Source organism: Fundulus heteroclitus, unplaced genomic scaffold (assembly GCF_011125445.2).
Source record: "Fundulus heteroclitus isolate FHET01 unplaced genomic scaffold, MU-UCD_Fhet_4.1 scaffold_767, whole genome shotgun sequence".
NCBI lineage: Eukaryota > Metazoa > Chordata > Actinopteri > Cyprinodontiformes > Fundulidae > Fundulus > Fundulus heteroclitus.
In genome coordinates this window covers 8,983-25,795 of record NW_023397216.1, presented here as the reverse complement: position 1 = coordinate 25,795, position 16,813 = coordinate 8,983, and the positions used below count along the sequence as shown (strand labels likewise).

At 40.4% G+C, this 16,813-nt stretch overlaps 2 protein-coding genes across 2 annotated transcripts in view; both read right to left on the bottom strand.

Annotated features, from left to right (window-relative positions):
* LOC105916489 (LIM zinc-binding domain-containing Nebulette) overlaps positions 1-10,514 on the bottom strand; it is a gene marked incomplete at its 3' end in the record, with an annotated part of 38,365 nt that extends 27,851 nt beyond the window's left edge. Inside the window, 1 exon segment of the mRNA XM_036134210.1 lies at positions 9,956-10,514. Coding sequence (XP_035990103.1) covers positions 9,956-10,024 — 69 coding nt within the window.
* Positions 10,515-11,756: 1,242 nt separating this feature from the next.
* LOC105916480 (plexin domain-containing protein 1) lies at positions 11,757-15,793 on the bottom strand (the record flags this gene model as incomplete). The annotated part of the gene is made up of 11 exons (XM_036134209.1): positions 11,757-12,173; positions 12,296-12,453; positions 12,531-12,557; positions 12,665-12,782; positions 12,865-12,925; positions 13,009-13,090; positions 13,184-13,279; positions 15,032-15,131; positions 15,232-15,350; positions 15,420-15,542; positions 15,679-15,793. Coding segments are annotated over 11 exons (1,113 nt in total), but the record flags the coding sequence as incomplete, so codon positions are not given.
* Positions 15,794-16,813: the final 1,020 nt, after the last annotated feature.

Below are 16,813 nucleotides of genomic sequence, written 5' to 3'. Positions count from 1 at the left end.
TTCGCTGCTTCTCAGGGCTGTTCGTCAGGCTAACACCTAGCTCCAGCTTTAATGCTGTCCAGGAGCTTTACAGCTGCGATGATGCGCGTTCAAGAGCTTTATTGACTTTTGTTGCTTTTGAACATCCGTGTCATATTGGCCGTTACGAATTTCAGTGGAACTTTGACAACTTTCAGCGTCCATTAGGATGAAATGCGGTGGCGAGAACCCTATGATGTATTAAGAAAAAATAGAGGTTGCCTGTTGCTCCCAAAGGGAAGGGATTAGTCAGAGTTTCTATTGTTTTTATTACTGTTTCTATTGACAGTAGAAACTCTATTGAGTTTCTACTGTCTATTGGTTGACCCACATGCCAAATCATTCTGACGCTCTCATGTAATGCCAGTGTGCGTGCTCGTCCCTTTCGTGGTTTCCGCTTGCTGGCCTGTTAGCTTAGCGGTTAGCTTCGGTGTTAGCCGTTCATTGTAGCTTCGCTGCTCTTGCTGTAAACTTTGAACATGACAGAGTCGCAAGAAGCAAACCGTGCTCAAGTTTATGAGAAGAAGAGGAAGACCTCAGAAGAAAGAAATAAGACCAGAGTGGATTTAGGAGATTTTTTTTCCACCCGATCCCCCCAGAGGAGCAGAAGAGCAGGAGAGACTATCTTGCACATGTGCAATTCAAAAAGCGAATTGGGCAAACATCCGGAAAAAAAAATCACTGGTTCTACCTTTAAAGACCAGTAACTTGTTTTGATAAAGTATTGATACCAGATACAGTTTCTTTAAATGTACAATTTATTTTACAAGAATGAATTGAGGATTTGCAAATGCAAAGCCTTAATCTGTAATTTTAGATCCTACCTGCAAGATTGACACTATAAATACATCAATATTATTTAAATCAATGCCATAAAGAAGAACAGCACTGCAGCTCGGACGCAACCACAGTTTATTCTACTTTTTTAGCACAAAATGTGAAGTTAAAAAAACAAGTATGTAAGGCAAATACAACCTACATGTATGAAACACTTTTCTGTTATGGAAAACTTAATTTCAGAGGTAAAATCTTTAAACAGGCATTTAATAGTCTGCTGTATAAACCAACTTTAAACTGTCAGACCGGTTTGATACTTTTTTCATACAACACGTGAGACGTGAGGTTTCAGGCGTCAAGTGCTGCCCGCCTTGTGGTGCTAACCACCTCCTACGTCACCATGTGCAAGGTCGTTTAATTATAGCACTGGGAAGTATTGTGCAGTACGTCTAAAGACCGCCACATCTGGATGGTACTCAAATGGTTAGTAAAAAACTCATTATCGGATGCAAGTTAATTAAAACCTAACGCCACTTTATTTCAGCTAAGGGCATTGTTGCTCGGCTGCAGGCAGACAGTGATTACCACAGACACGCTTTGCTAGAAATAAGGTGGAAATTCAACTCTTCAACCCTTTCCAGATTTTAAAGTGCATTAATGTTCACATCTATATACAACAGTGAAGAGATCCAAGATACATCCCAGCAAAAAAAAAAAAACAAAAAAAAAAATACAAGAAAAAAAAAACTAAAGAGGAAGGTAATTAAAGTGAAATGCCACAACAGTTCTTCTTTGTCACCCTGTAAATCAAGCATTAAATAATGTCACCATCATGGCTATAACTGTGTCTCCGCAATGTGATCCCATATTTGCACTGACATAGACTGCAGTAAAAAAATAAAAAATAAAAAATCCCCATCATGTAAAGTGGTTCCTTTTTCCTGGCTGCACCCACATGAGTGCTCGCTGCAGCGCCCAGGCCTCAGGTGACTCTGAATGTGGTGCCAGTCACCAGAGGAAGGTGACTGCTGGTCGCTACAGACGCCTCACCTCTGTGGCATTTAAAAGACGTGACTCAGCTCCCAGACAGACCCGACTAGATACAGCAAAGGTTGCTAGAAGCATAAGACTAGGAAATAAATGTTCTCGATTTCGATCCATACAGATTTGCTGGCTGTTAAAAATAAATTAGACAACGGATAATTACGTTCTGAGATCGATAACGTGTAAGTGGGTTTATTTTTAAGATTTCCTTTTCATTTTTGCACGAGCGAATACCAGAATGGTTAGAATATTGTCTTTCATAGAGCAAAGCAGGGGTGCCCAACGTGTGGCTCGGGGGCCATATGCAGCCCCTGGACCCCCAAATGTGATTCAACAATGATGAGGCCCATCAGGTGGTTGATGCTGATGGAGGTTTTATTTTATTTATTTTTAAATCAGGGCAACTATTAAAGGCAACTTAAGAGCTTCTTATTAATGAAAATGTAAGGTATAACAACGTATTTGTCTTAAGAGTTTTTATATTCTTGTTAATTTGAAAGGAAATGGGACCAAATCTTTTCAAAGAGTTTTACTCAAAGCAGGCTTTTAATTCATTAATAAAAAGGGCTAAATAAAGGAATTGTTTGACCCAAACCTTGTTACTATTGCTGAAAACAGATTACAATTTTTTTTTTTTGAACCTAAAAGAATGAAAACCGAATTACAGTCTTTTAAAAAGGCAAATGTGCACAGGTTTTGGATCTACACCAGCAGATATCATGATATATTGTGGTAATGTTATGGTAATGATAAAAGTGATGATAAAAGACTATTTACAGCTTTTTGTGGTCTTTTTCAGGTAACTGTGTGGCTGTGACTGTATGTTAATTATAGCCCAATAAATACAAATACCATCCTAAAAAAAGATTTTAAAATGTAATGTTAAAACAAAATTCAAAAAATGTTTTCATCAGGACAATGGTTACATGAAGTAGTGTGATTTTTATTACCCAACTGCACACAGTAACTGCATTTAATGGCATTTATGAATGTATTATTTATTGATGCTCTCAATAAAACAGTGGAGGAAAAAAAAGCAAAGTTAACTGGCAGTTTTGTGGGTTTTCAGATACCACTAGTTGGTGGATAATTTATCATTATCAAGATAAATCCAAATTCTTATGATAAGAAATGTTTCCCAATAATGACAAAACAATACGATAATGGCCCAGCCCTAATCTACAATGGTTGAAGCGTCCTCCCATTCTAACAAAAAATAAAATCTAATTTATTTAATTAAAACAATGCATGCTCATATTTTAGGGAGTAGGTACAAAAACAAAACACTACATAATTTATTGGTAATGCTATACTGCACAGGCTGTACATGGCCTGACCATTAACCCTTCATTGCTCCAGTTTCCTGTGATTGAACAGAAGCAGAACAATAGAAGCTTACACCTTACAGGGAAATCCTATAGCAGCACCATAACAAAAACCACATTATTAATTCATCTAACCATGGACCCAGGTTAGCAATAAAGGTAGGAGACAGGACAGGAGTATTACGTTAAGCCCACTTTATATTTCTTGTACTTTTAACTGGCCTTCTATAGTAATACACCAGACGTTCTGGAGGTGCATCGAGAAATTAAGATTTAAAAAACTGTCTCAGAACGTCTCTGCTTAGCCGTGTTTCTCTCCTGGAGGGAGCCGTTTTAAGGAGTACTCTGCTCTGCCTTCTCAAACCCACAGCCAGTCATGGCAGATGGCCGTTCAACGACATAGACATTATATACGTAGACGCCTCGTTGGCCGGGTTCTGCCTATGCTGCGGATGCATCAGAGCGTCCGCCATGTTGAATGTGGCAAACCTGCTGTTAGACTGAGTCACTTAAACAGTATCAGAGGGACTTTAATCTCAGAATATACTTTATATTCATAATATTTTAATTTTTTGTAATATTACGTGTTTATTTTCATATCCCTTTGGCTTCATTTTCCTGACTTTATTCTCATAAAGGATAAAAATAATTATAAGAATCTAACCTGGCCCTATTACTCCAGGACTGAAATAGTTCTGCAAACTTTGACTATTCTGGAGATGTTCCACCTTAATTGTCATAATATGACGTTTTTCTCATAATATTACTACATTTTTCTTTTTTTCCACTTTATTCTCCTATGACCTTTTTCTCATATTAGTAATTTTATCTCTTTAATACTCCCCCAAAAAGTCTGTTGCTAATCTGTGTCTATACCAAATCTTAAAAAGGTTCACACGGTTTTAAGAAATAATGAAACAATCTATAGATCTACCCACACACATAAATCTATAATCTGGGCATTTACTTTTATATAAACACACACACACCTATTTATTTAGAATACTTCAAAATCTATATATGCACATCAATCAAAACATCGATCAAAAGCCAATCTGGCTGCCAATCTCTATCAATTAATCTCTATATATTTTTTTACAACTATATATAAGCTCCATCTATATCTTTCTATCTGAATACTTAAAACATATATACAGGGAACATAAGCTTAGACGTTCACTACTTTCTGCCACATACAATATGGCGGTGACGTCGACGTGCAAACCTGCGCCCAATGAGGCGTCTACCTATTTATGTCTGTGGTTCACACTGAGCTGGAGCTTTCTTTCTGTTAAAGGGGAATTTTCCTCTCCACTGTCACCACATGCATGCTTTGTATGAGGGATCGTCGCAAAGTTAGCGACACATTGCAAGCGACAGTCCATCGTCGCTGCGTGACCCGACTTGGTAAAGCGCTTTGAGATGACATGTTGTGAATTGGCGCTATATGAATGAATTGAATTGAGCGGAACATTTTTTGTGATTATTAGTCCCTTTTTCTTATTAAAAAAGTAAATTACCAAAAGAACTAAAATGATATGCAATGCTAAACCATGTGTGCACAAAATAGTTTGTTTTTTTGAGTACAAAATGAATTGGTTGATACCAAAGGATTGAATGAAATGCAGAAAAGGTGACCTGAGAGCTAGAGCCAAAGGGAATAGTTAGTTAAAGATTTAGAAACAAGCTGCTGGTCACAAAGAGCCTGAAGACAGCATTATACACTGGTTTTTATGCTGTTATATGGAGAGATAATGCTGTATTAACCCTTTTAGTTTATGCATGTCTGAACAGTTCTGAGGTCAGAGTTAACTGACATAAAACTTAAATAAATGCATATTAAGATAACTTCCTGTGAAAATAGAGAGGTACAAAATATGGAATGAAAATCAGCTGGTGGACAAAACCTGAGAGTCTTAAATAAACATTTAAAAACTAAATACAACCTGAAAAACATACTGTTTAAAAGTATGTAAAAATATTGGGATAAACCTGACTGCTTAACTAGCAAAAACTTAATAAAATGAGAGCCAAGAAGATTTTACAAGAGTATGGAGCAAAATGCCAAGACAAAAACAAAAAACCCGAAAGGTTAAGTGGCTTCTGAAAGTTCAGTGAATACATCTAAAACACAATCCGTGCAGAACGCCACATGGTTTGTTCCTGCTTTCCATGACGTGCCCGTGTTGTCGAAGGTGCACATTCCCCTTCTCCAAAAAAATAAAAAATAAAAAATAAAAAAAATGAAATCAAGACCTCCTGCCTAAACTACTTATGCAAGTAATATATAATTGCATAAAATCCAGCAGTAGTGAAAACTCTTTCAAGTGCTGCAGCGATAATTCAGATATACAGACACAGTTACTATATTCAGAAGCCCACAGCCAAATTTAAGAGCAGCGTCTCTTTTTTTTTTGCCTCACAAGGTCGACATGAACTATGAAGCAAGCACTCTCACAAACTATCTGTGGACTTCTGAACAAGCGGCAAGTTAACCACCCCAGCAGAAGCTAACCCACGACACAGTGGCCCATATATTAAATTAGATGACTACTAACGCGACCCAAAAATAAAACGAAATCAAGAACAGCCGTGCAACCTGCAGGGCAGCTTGGCAAAATGCAGTAAAAATATGCAGTAAAAGCAGTTAGACGCACCAACAGAGCGGAAAAGGAAGCTTTCCTCCTACCAGGCCAGACTGTGTTTTTATCCACTAGTCCTGTTTAACTGGAAAACTGACACAGACGCACACCTTTGCTGAAACAGCACTTTATCAGAGTTAAAGCATCTGAGCGGCTGAACCTCAACAGCCTTTTGGGGATATGACAAATAAGAAACTAGCTAAATAGGCTTCTATTAACTTTGTGCAACAGGCCGGTTTGCTGAGGCCTACATGAAAGTAGAAGAGCTGTAAAGAGGAGCCAGGACCAAAGTTCACTTCCTGTAGTCGACGTGCTCTCACCGCCGGGCCCAGCCCTGCTTTACGTGTTCAGGAACCCAGCGCTGACAAACGGGCCTAAATGTTCACTTATATACAGAAAGGCTATAATTTATTTACTTTCTTTTACCTTTTTTTTTTTTTTTAGGTATCACATTACACATGTCAGCTTAAATAATAATACATATGATTTAGCAATGGTATCAAGGTGTTACACGATTGTATCTGTTGGTTTATGTCTGTTGGTTGTGCTGTTCTTTTTGTGTCTCTTTCCAGGTGATGGAGCAGACAGAGGAAGTTTTATCATTCTCTTCCTTTTATCTCTTCTTTCTTTCACCTCTTCTTTCTCTTTTTTTTTCTCTTCTTGTTTTTCTTTTACTCTCCTACTTTCCCATTGTAGTGTCCATATAATTTGAAATTCTCCCTGAAGGAATCACAATAAAGCTATTTACACGCACAAATCAAGCGGAGCATTATGGCGAAAGCTGTTTGCTCCACTTGTGAAAGTAAAATCTGTCGAGCTCTATTTGGCATTAAGATATCAATTTTTATTGCCACATTGCTAGACAGGACACTGGGTAAAAAAAAAAAAAAAAAAAAAAAAAAAGACAAACGGGCCTGGTAGTTGGGCTGCTGCTGCTACGGGAGGAGGCAGTCAGGTGGAAATGGCTGTCAGTGGAGTCAGAACCAAAGGCGCTAACCCACAGAACATCGAGCTGAGCAGATGGAAAAATACTCGGGACGGTTCGGCCTTGACTGCTTTATGCAAAGATGGGGAAACGCGTGCAGCTCCGAGGAAGAAAAGGGGAGGCCGCCTCCTCGTTGGGTTCTGAAGGGGCGAAAAACTGATACAGGGTGGCAGAAAGTGTCAACACACGGCGAGCTAGCTCGCTGTGATTGGGAGACGAGACACGGCGCTGCAGGCCCTCGGACGGAGCATGTTGCATGGGAGTGTCGGTCTGCTGGAATGCACTCCGCTCCGGGGCAGATTCCTGAGCGCATTCAGGCTGCACTGGTGGCAATTTGATTCCCATCAATCCCGGCTTTGTAACAAACCAACATCACTTGTGCGAAGATGCCTAATCTGCCGTGTGGTGATGGGGCGGCTTGTGGGCACGGAGGGGTTTGTGAGGTGAATCCGTTCCAGCAGAGAGAGAACAATGGGATAATATCATTGGTGTCCGTTCTGCAGAAGAGTAATGCATCCAGTCTGGGGAGGATGTTACTTTAGATAAAGTGCTTTGTGAGCTTTTTACCCCACCTTTCTCGTCCATCAGCACTGACAGATAAGCAGATCTCAACAGCGATTGACTTTCTATAGCCTTCCATTGCACAAATTATCTGCTTGATATACTAAAACGAGCTACAGCTCTGGAGGGGGAAAAAAAAAAAAAGAAGTAGAAAGTGTTTTACCGCTTCAAGATTTTTCCTGTTTTAACTTGTTTGTTTCACCTAAATGTTTTAAATTAAACTATTGACCTCGCCAGGCCCAGGCATGATTATCATAACTGATGAAATCCTTTAATCAGAACCATGAAGTAGGTCATCCTGACCAGAGTTAAACAAAATTAAACAAATTTATCCACATCCATCAGTCTTCAAGGGGCTGCAGAGGCACATCTAGGGCTTTTGGACCCACGTTTAACCACAGCGAGAGACATTATCCACAAATTAAAAGTGGCCAGCCTACCAAAATTACTCCCAAGACCGCATCCACGACTCAAGGAGAGCAGAAAAGAACCAAGAACAGCACCTAGAGCACTGCGGGAACTCTGTTCATGATTTAAATATAAAAGCTAAACTGGGCAAAAATGTCATCCATTGATCTCCAAGGTCAAAAGCAACGCAAAGGCCCGTCTTACATCTGCTGCTATTGATGAGGAGACTTTTGGCAGAATATTCCCTAAAAAGCAACTTTTTGGAAGGTGTGAGTCTCATCACATCTGGTGCAAAAATAACAGCCTATCAGCTAAAGAACATTATACTAAGAGTCGAGCATGCTGGTCGTAGCATGGCAGGCCCTTCATGACCTGGACGACTCGTCTTAACAGAAGCAACCGACCATTAATCCAACCCACCACCAGAAAACCCTGAAGAAGAAAGCCCAGCTAGCAGTTTGTGAAATGGCATTACATATACACTTTCCCAGCAGGACGACGATCTGAAGCACAGCAGCATGCCCGCCTCTGATAGGGTCAAAAACAACAAAATGAAGGTTTTAGAGCGGCTTAGTCAAAGTCCACTCTTAGGTCTGATTGAGGTGAAGTGGCGCGACCTTCAAGAAGCTGCTAAAAACACCGCAGTGTAGCTGAATTAAGAAACAACAACTAGGCAAATAAAACCGGTCCCATGTTTTCCAGGCAATGTAAAAGACTCCAGGTATTACACACTTAACTAAGTTGCTGGGTGGCACAAACGATTATTAGGTTTATGAGGGTGATTACCTTTTCTACAGGACCAGGTTGGTTAGGATAAACCCAAAAAATTTGAGAAGAAAAAAAAGGAGGCAAGAAAAAAAAAAACAATGCTTTATACTTTTTAAAGCACTGTATGTATTAAAGATGAGCAACATTGTGTTTTTCTATATAAAGTGGAAAAAGAATGTGATAACTAACCAGCTGGTGAGACCAATAAACTACCTGACGTTTGCAAAAAAAAACACTGTTGGCTGACAACAACTTGCATTTTTCTTGGAGTTCTCACCTACCGATGAAAGAATGTAGACTCTACGCATGGATACATTTATTTCACAGCAAATGTACAAAATATTAGATCTGGATGGGAAAAAAATAAAAGTTGAGGTCCTGATCAGAGCTAAATGTGATTCAGAGCAAACAAACCACGCCCAGGTGAGTCCAGTAAGCGCTGAGCATTTCTGGCATCAATGGCTCATAGGGTTACATGTAACTTAGCGAGGCTAAGTCAGCGTCTTTGATGCGGGGGTTCCCGGGTTCGAATCCCGGTTGCGTCAGATTGAAAAAAAATCTGCCACGTCTGTGTAAACTGTAACGACTTTCTGAGTTGACCCCTGAATAAGAGAGCAGCCCAAAGTACTAAAAAATGAAGTTAAATAGTTGTAATATTCATGTTCTTCTAGTAGTTACAGAACAGGAACCATTAACACTTCCTTTCGTCGTGCCGCCACTGCCTGTGACTGATCTTTCACGGAGTCACGGAGGGTAAAATTGATTGGATTACCACTTGATCTGAGATTAGCTTTTGTGTTTTCGGTGAATCCGAACGAGCCTTTTAGCTAATAATCCCCCTCCTCGATTTGAGATTAGCCGGCGAAACCGAGACGATCCGCGTCACCTGGGGAGGTGGACAAACGTGTTCGGGTTAAAAAGTGCTTTTTTTTTTTTTTTTTTTTTGTCCGTTCAGAAAACCCAGCGGAAACATGTCCACCTGGGGGAGTTCCCGGGTTAAAAAAACAAAAAAACGTACCGAACGGTGAACAGATACGCCCTGTTTGATGGCAGTCTGTCGCTTCGGGCCCAGGCTCGGTTGTAGCCTCGCTTGGAGGGGCAAACCAGACACCGTGGTCCGATTTAATACACCAAGCCAGCTCCACATAACTGCACTATTAACCCAGGTGGAGACCATTTCCCCCCCTTTCGCCCACGTTGCGGTGCCACCGCATTCCCAGACGCGGGCTAGCCGCTAGCATGCTAACGTCGACGTACCTGTTCCTCCGCTGGGCTCTTCGGTTCGGTTCATTCACCAAAAAAAAAATAAAAAAATATGTGAACGGTTCTGGCTTTAAAGCGAAGCGGAAACAAGCCCACGTACAGTCCATAAAACCCAGTTTGAGCTATTTTTCAGTTAAAAAAAGAAAGAGATTTCGAGCTCTTACCTTATCCAGACAGTTCACTTTTTCCGTGGGGTAAACGACTTGATTACATCTGCCACACAACGGATTCATGTTTGGGGGGGAAACGCTCTTCTTAGCTGGCTAGCAGACAACCCGGCGACGATACGGGCCAAAACTGTCGAGCTTCGGCTTTGGAAGACCAGCTGCAGGGGGACAGATGTGATCCGCGGCAGACCAAAACCAGAATCTAGCCGTACGTAGCAGAGGAGATTGTTGTTGAAGCCGCACAGCTGGCTGTCAGTCCACTAACCAGACACGGAAAGCGCGCCCCCGACGCCCTCCTCTTCTTCCTTACGACGCGCGTGCCCGTGCGCAGCGAGGAGGAGAAGGAAATCTACAATTTGGGTCATTTCCCGCCACCCCTCCTTAATGAACATTTAATAAATAGATACTCATAAGAGGATTCAGTGGAGAGAGATGTGTAATTTGAATATATCCAACAAATATTGACGCAGCTGTTTTAAAGTGGTTGCAAATGAGCATTTAGAGGTGGCTCGTCGAGCACCGTGCGCCTCCTGTTTTGTCCTATCCGAGCTCCATCTGCTCTCGCATAGCAAACTCATGCAGTCATCTTGCAGATTTTTGGGGCTCCACCAATTCAGTGCTCCTAAATCACAATTTTACACATCTGCCACGTTCACTGCATGTCCCACTTCACGTCCACGTGAAACGATTGCGTGGAGCGACACCTGCTGGCCAACGTTATCAGCACCTTCAGCATCCATCCACTCTTCCTTACCCTTGGCAGTCATAATAACACGGTCAACCCAGAAAAACAGACACCTAAAGACAATTTAGGACTATGATGCAATATAATGCTGCAGTTCTCTAACAGTGAGGTTTATCATCTTACTCTCCTGTTCCCGATGTTGCATGATTAAGTTATAGAGATTTGCCATCTCCTGGATTCTCAACCTTTGCGAGTAGCTAATTTCTAGTAGCAGTCTCCTGACTCATGAAGTTTGGCAAGCTCTTCCTTTAATTGAATGGGATGTTCTTGTGTTTTTACCATTCAGAAGAATTGCTAAAACAATCAGACCTCTGTCATATTTTTCTGTATTTGTGTCTCGGGAAAACAGGAAGTCACGGATTATTCATTGAACATTTCTAGAAAATGGTTAAAAAAAAAGGAAGTTAAAAAATAAAGCAATTTTGCTGGGTTACAGCTGCAACAGGACAATTTCAGATAATAAAAGAGAACTGAAAATACAGTACTTTCAAGAACACACCAACAATACCCAAAATAATTTTTTACTATTTCAGGTCTGTTTTTCTATATTCTTAAAAGAAAAATCCTTACTAACCTAAAGTTATGCTATTGTATTTGGAAAACAACAGTAAAAATGTCTTCTACATTTGTGAATTTGGTTATGACATGATATCATGTGCCCTGCATTATATTTTGGCGCAGTTTTATTACTAACCTGTCTGCCGTGTTCCTTGGTCTTCATAGCGCAGTTCACTAGTGTTTACACCTCACTGCATTCTAATTAAATGGCCTCGTATTGACTGAATTGTCTCCGTTTATTGACTAAAACGGGCAATTACATAACAAACCCTGAGATCTATGATGAGAAATTGAAAACCATGCATCACTTTCATTTTTCTTCACAATTATGGGCTATTTTATGTCTTTGAATAAATGTCTTAACAGAATGCATTCAAGTTTGTGTTTGCAAAGAAATGTGGGGACATTTGCAAGGCACACTGTGTTTTCCAACAGAATTCAGGAGTTCTTCACAAAAAGACCAATCAAATAAAAGCACAACAAAACACTAAAATCTCACATTTTTCATTTTATTTATTGGATCGATGAAGAAAAGCAAATTGAAATTCATAAGATTACCGTCATAGATACACATCTTTGGACAACAGATTTAATTTGGAACTGATCAATGTGCAAATGCTGGCTAATTGTCACACACAAAAAAAACAACCTAAAACTAAGTGACACTGTTCCAAAATAACATAAATGTTTTATCCTTCGGGGGGAAAAAAAGTCACAATGCTTCAGAGTAAAACATAAATTTAAAAGGTAACTGTTTGCAATGATCTTATCTATAAGTGTACATATATTTCTCTGATTTCAGCACGGCCCAGCTTCCACAATGCTGTATTTTTCATGACCATCTCCCTCCACCTCTGTGTATCCTGGTTGCTGGTTTTGGAACTTCATGGATGGCCAGTAGCTTTTGCGTCTCTGTTGACATGTATTGATAGTAATAATAATTGTATATATATATGTATATACATATACATACAACAAGTAAAACTTGTATGCCAGAATTCATTTAAGTTATAACCTTGGTGTCGGCAGTGTACCTGGATGAGGTAAAGCCGCGATGAGCCAGTGGGATAGCAATGGATGCAGACGGCGACAAGTATCAGAGCCAGGAGTAAAACCAGAGCAGCTGCTATGCCAGCTATGATGCCAGTGTGAGACAATCCTTTACTCTTGGTCGAAGACTCTGTTTTCACATCTGCAGCAGAGATTAAATCGCATGTTTTTAAATCCAAAACTACAGTTTGTAGATACAAATTTGAGTTTGTGACTCACCGCTGCCTGTCATGAAAATCTGATCGTCTGGAAGAAACGAGTGAGTTTAGCTTTGCAGTTCTACTCTGGAATTGTTAAATAGTAATGATCACCAAAAAATATAAATCATGTGTATAGCGTCTAGAAAATCGTACCTTTTTTACACCCTCCTTGTCCTGGAGTCAGAGGCGTAATGTCCTCTGTTTGCGGAGCAACGGTGGAACCCGTGAAACCGTCATCCCTGAAGTAATCGTCGCAGGTTGCATCTTTGCTCTGTTCACACACAGGCCGACAAAACTCCGCTTTACTTCAAATCACAGGAACATCAGAGCAGATGTCTGTGGTCCAGTCATACCTCCTCTGAACAGGAATAATCCAACCATTCCTGCCTGTGTCGGTCCATGCCATCTGAGCACCTGAAACACAATGTTTGTAGAAAACAAAGGGTGACATTATATTTGGCTTGTACTTTGGGGCTGAAGAAGGAGCTGCTGCTCACCTCTGGAGAACGTTACACCAACTGCAGCCAGAGCTTTGGTTGGAGGACAGGCAGAGCTCACAGCTGTCATATAGGAGGCAGGCTGCAAAGGGAAGGCAAAAACATAAAATATATATTTGATTGGTTTGAAGTGTATATCATTGAACTGTCTTGAAAGGTAACAGAGCTCCCTAACTGGGCAGTGGCGTGAGCTCCACAGCAGATGAGTTGGTAATCTTTGTCATGTCGATCTCAACTCGATGGTACTCATAGATGGTTTGCTGTGCTCCATCTGGAAAAGAGAAATAAGATTTAGGCTTACATATAGCAGTGGTTAATTACCAAGCCTTTCACATTTATTAGCATCACTGGTAAATATCTGTAAAAAGTCTTAAAATAGATCCAAAATATGGAAGAAAACCACATTTTATTTCATTTGATCACAGATGTTCAGTGCTTGAAAAATCCAGTGTTAAGAAATACATCCAACATGCATACTATTGTGACCACTCAGAAGTTAAGAAGACCTTAGTCACCATGACAAAGGCCAAATTTGGATATAGACGGATCGGTCAGAGCATCTCTAAAACCAGGGGTGTTCCTGTTCTAATGTGGTCAGTATCTGGTAAAATCTATGACCTACAGACGTGCACTGCTGACAGGCCATGGGCAGTAGAGGCTCATTGATCCAGCAAAGCCTGGCCCAAGTGGCTAGCTAAAACAAACAAGCTACTGAAGCTCATGTTTGCTGAAGAAATAAACTCCGGTTCTGAGACAGAGGAGTAGGAAAGTGCCTCACATTTGTGTCATGCAGGACTGTGTAGCAGCAGACCACTCACACTTGTCATAAAGATATGTCTAATCTGTTTGTTGGGCTCTTTCTGTTTACATAAAACCTCTCCAACAACACTGTGTCAGGTTGGACCATGAAGGGAGAACGATCTTTGACCATTCTTCTGCCCAATCTCTTTAAATTATCCAGAGTCTTAGATTTTTTCTTATGCACTCTTCTCTTAAGCTTATCCCACAAAGCCTGGGGCCTGAGATGGCATGGACGAAGGTGGATTCTGTTTCTGTGTTGATTTGTCCTCATATTATGGATCCATGTCCTGCTGCAAGACCAAATGGCAATGCATGCTTTATTTTCCTGACATAGACTCCCCAGAATTTGCATTTAAAATTCCAGGAATTTAAACAAAAAAGAGAAAAATCTTTGATGCCTTGTACTGGGCCTTTGGACGAGCAACACAGTGTCACAGATCCTCCACCTGACTTGATGGTAGGCAGGATGTGTTTTAATATACGCCCTTTATTTCATCTCAGACCCACCTGGAGTGTTAGTTGCTGAAAAGCAGTCTCATCAGGCCAAAGCACACATACTGGTAATCCACATGTTGACATTTGTGAGTGTAGGACAGAAACATTATTTTCCTGGCAACAACTCCAAACAACCAGTTGCCGTATAGGTACAAGCTGCAGTGAAAACTTGTTCACCTGAAGACTTAGTGTTGTAGTGAGCTTTGCAGATTTTTCTTGCCTCCCTTGTCATCTTCAACACTGTACAAAAAAATTCAACTTTATTCTTTGTCCAGCCTGGTTTGTCGTAGTTCCAACTGTTTTAAAACTTCTAACTATTGGTCGGACTCCAGATATGCACAAGTTTAGGCAAATGGTCATTACTTGTCACCTTCCATGACTTATCAAGATTAACATGTCTACCTCACTTAAGCGACATGTTCTCTCGTCTTTCCTATTTTTAAGAGTGGCCTAGAGAAATTAGTTATATGCCCCAGGTAAAAAAAAAGTCATGGTTTACCAATCCAAAGTTTTTTCACACTCTGATTGGCTTAAAAAAAGTAAAAGGCTTCAGTTATAGTTATTTCAAAGGAATTATTAAGGGTGCCAGAAATCCCACCTATTATTTCAATCAGAGATTTTGGTATTGTAATAAAATATTAATTTGTTGTTGCTTCACACACATCTTAACCAGAAGTGCCAACAAGTGTGGAGGGTGCTGCATGTATACTAAAAAATCTTCATTAACCTGGTGATTGAGAAGTGGATGACGTGACCATGAAGGCATCTGACAAGCCGACCTTGACTGGATGTTCGGCTGATCCAATCACAGCTAGAGACAGAGGGATCTGTTGAACAGACAGGAGAATGTCGAGGCTGGCCATGAAGGTACGGTTGAGAATTATGAGGTTAGACGTCTTAAGAGAAGAGATGACAGATGTGCCTCACGTCTCTGTAGCTGAAGGTGATTCTTCCTGTCTTATAAAGAGCAGCCTGAAATGTAAAGGCTCCTTCCGACTCCTTGCCTGGAAGTCTGACCCGCTCCCAGTGGACCACAAACACTTCTCCTAAAAAAACATGTTAGTCTTAAACATCTGTGGAATTTCTGGGCGTTAACAAGTGAGATTATGTTATACCATTATCCAGGTACTGAACGGTGGAGTCTTTAGAGTAGCTGGGGTCAAAATTAGCCATCAGAGGGGCGATGTACTGTGTGGTGGTCAGCATACGGTGAATAACATCTCCCGTGAAGATAAATCCTGAATGAAGAAAGACCAGATGGAAAAATATGTAACTCCCAAATATGATTTGTTCATCTGTAAAAAGCACACTCTGAACATATGTAGGAAAGGAGGAAAGGTTACTTGAGCATCTGTTAGTTTGATGAAGGCATACCTCCTGTTGCAATGGTGATCTGCCTCAGGTAATGTCCGTAAAAAGGAAAGTCAAAAGACAGGGCAACTCTCTGTAAACAGAGGAGACACAAACTGACATGGCGAAAAGGAAAAAAAAAAAACAGTCATAAAGATGTCATTTTGGGGGTGGGGGGATCACATGGCAAATTTATAGGTTGCGTTGTATGTTTATGTTAACTACCAAGACCATTTTTCTGGTTTAATCAGTTACTTTCTGAAGACCAATAGGCCTCATGGGAGGACACAAGCCGGCCCTAATGTAGGGGGTTTACATAGGGTTTACTGTTAGAGTTATGTTGTGTTTATTTGAGGTTAGGTTAAGGTTATTCATATACTGTTAATAGTTAGGGTAAAAGTGTGTGTGTGTGTGTGTGTGTGTGTGTGTGTGTGTGTGTGTGGGGGGGGGGGTAGTTTAAAAGGAACGACAAATTCATTGTGATAAAATAGTGATAATGCTGATGATTTTTAGCTGAATACACCAAGCAATTCAAGGAAAAAGTAACCAGTTCCCTGTTTTGTTGCTGGGAGCAAACCGAATAAAATGTCTAGACGAAGAAGAAAAAAGGGGAAAACATTTCTCTGTTGAACCTGTGGTTAAAATATACTCAATTTTCTCTTTCTCTGTATGAGATTTAGCAGACGAAGTCAGTTTTCATAAGATACATCTTTTAGGGACAACACTGTGAATTTGTAATTTGGACATGTGTAGGCTTTTATAAAGCAAAACAATGGGATAGTTTAAAAGGCAGGTCAGAAGCCAGTTCAGTGTACGACTACAAGTACAGCACAAGTCTGTTTTTTTTTTTCGTAAATTGATGCTTGTTTGTCAATAGAAAATAGCAAATACTTCACTGTGTTTTGGGAACCCTGGGAACTTTCCTATTGCTGGCTAAGGAACCAGGAAGTAGACAGAGGCTACACACTGCAACCAAGTAGTTGCGCACCATAGCACTTATTTTGAAATGAGAAACACTTGACTAAGACATAATGTAGATGGAGAAGACTGATTGTTTTCAGGTTATTTTCAATCCTGGATGACATAAGGAAGCCTCTGCCTTGAAGAGACAGATTGATGGAGTTCTGGTAGAGCTATTGATGGAGGGTTGGAATATTTT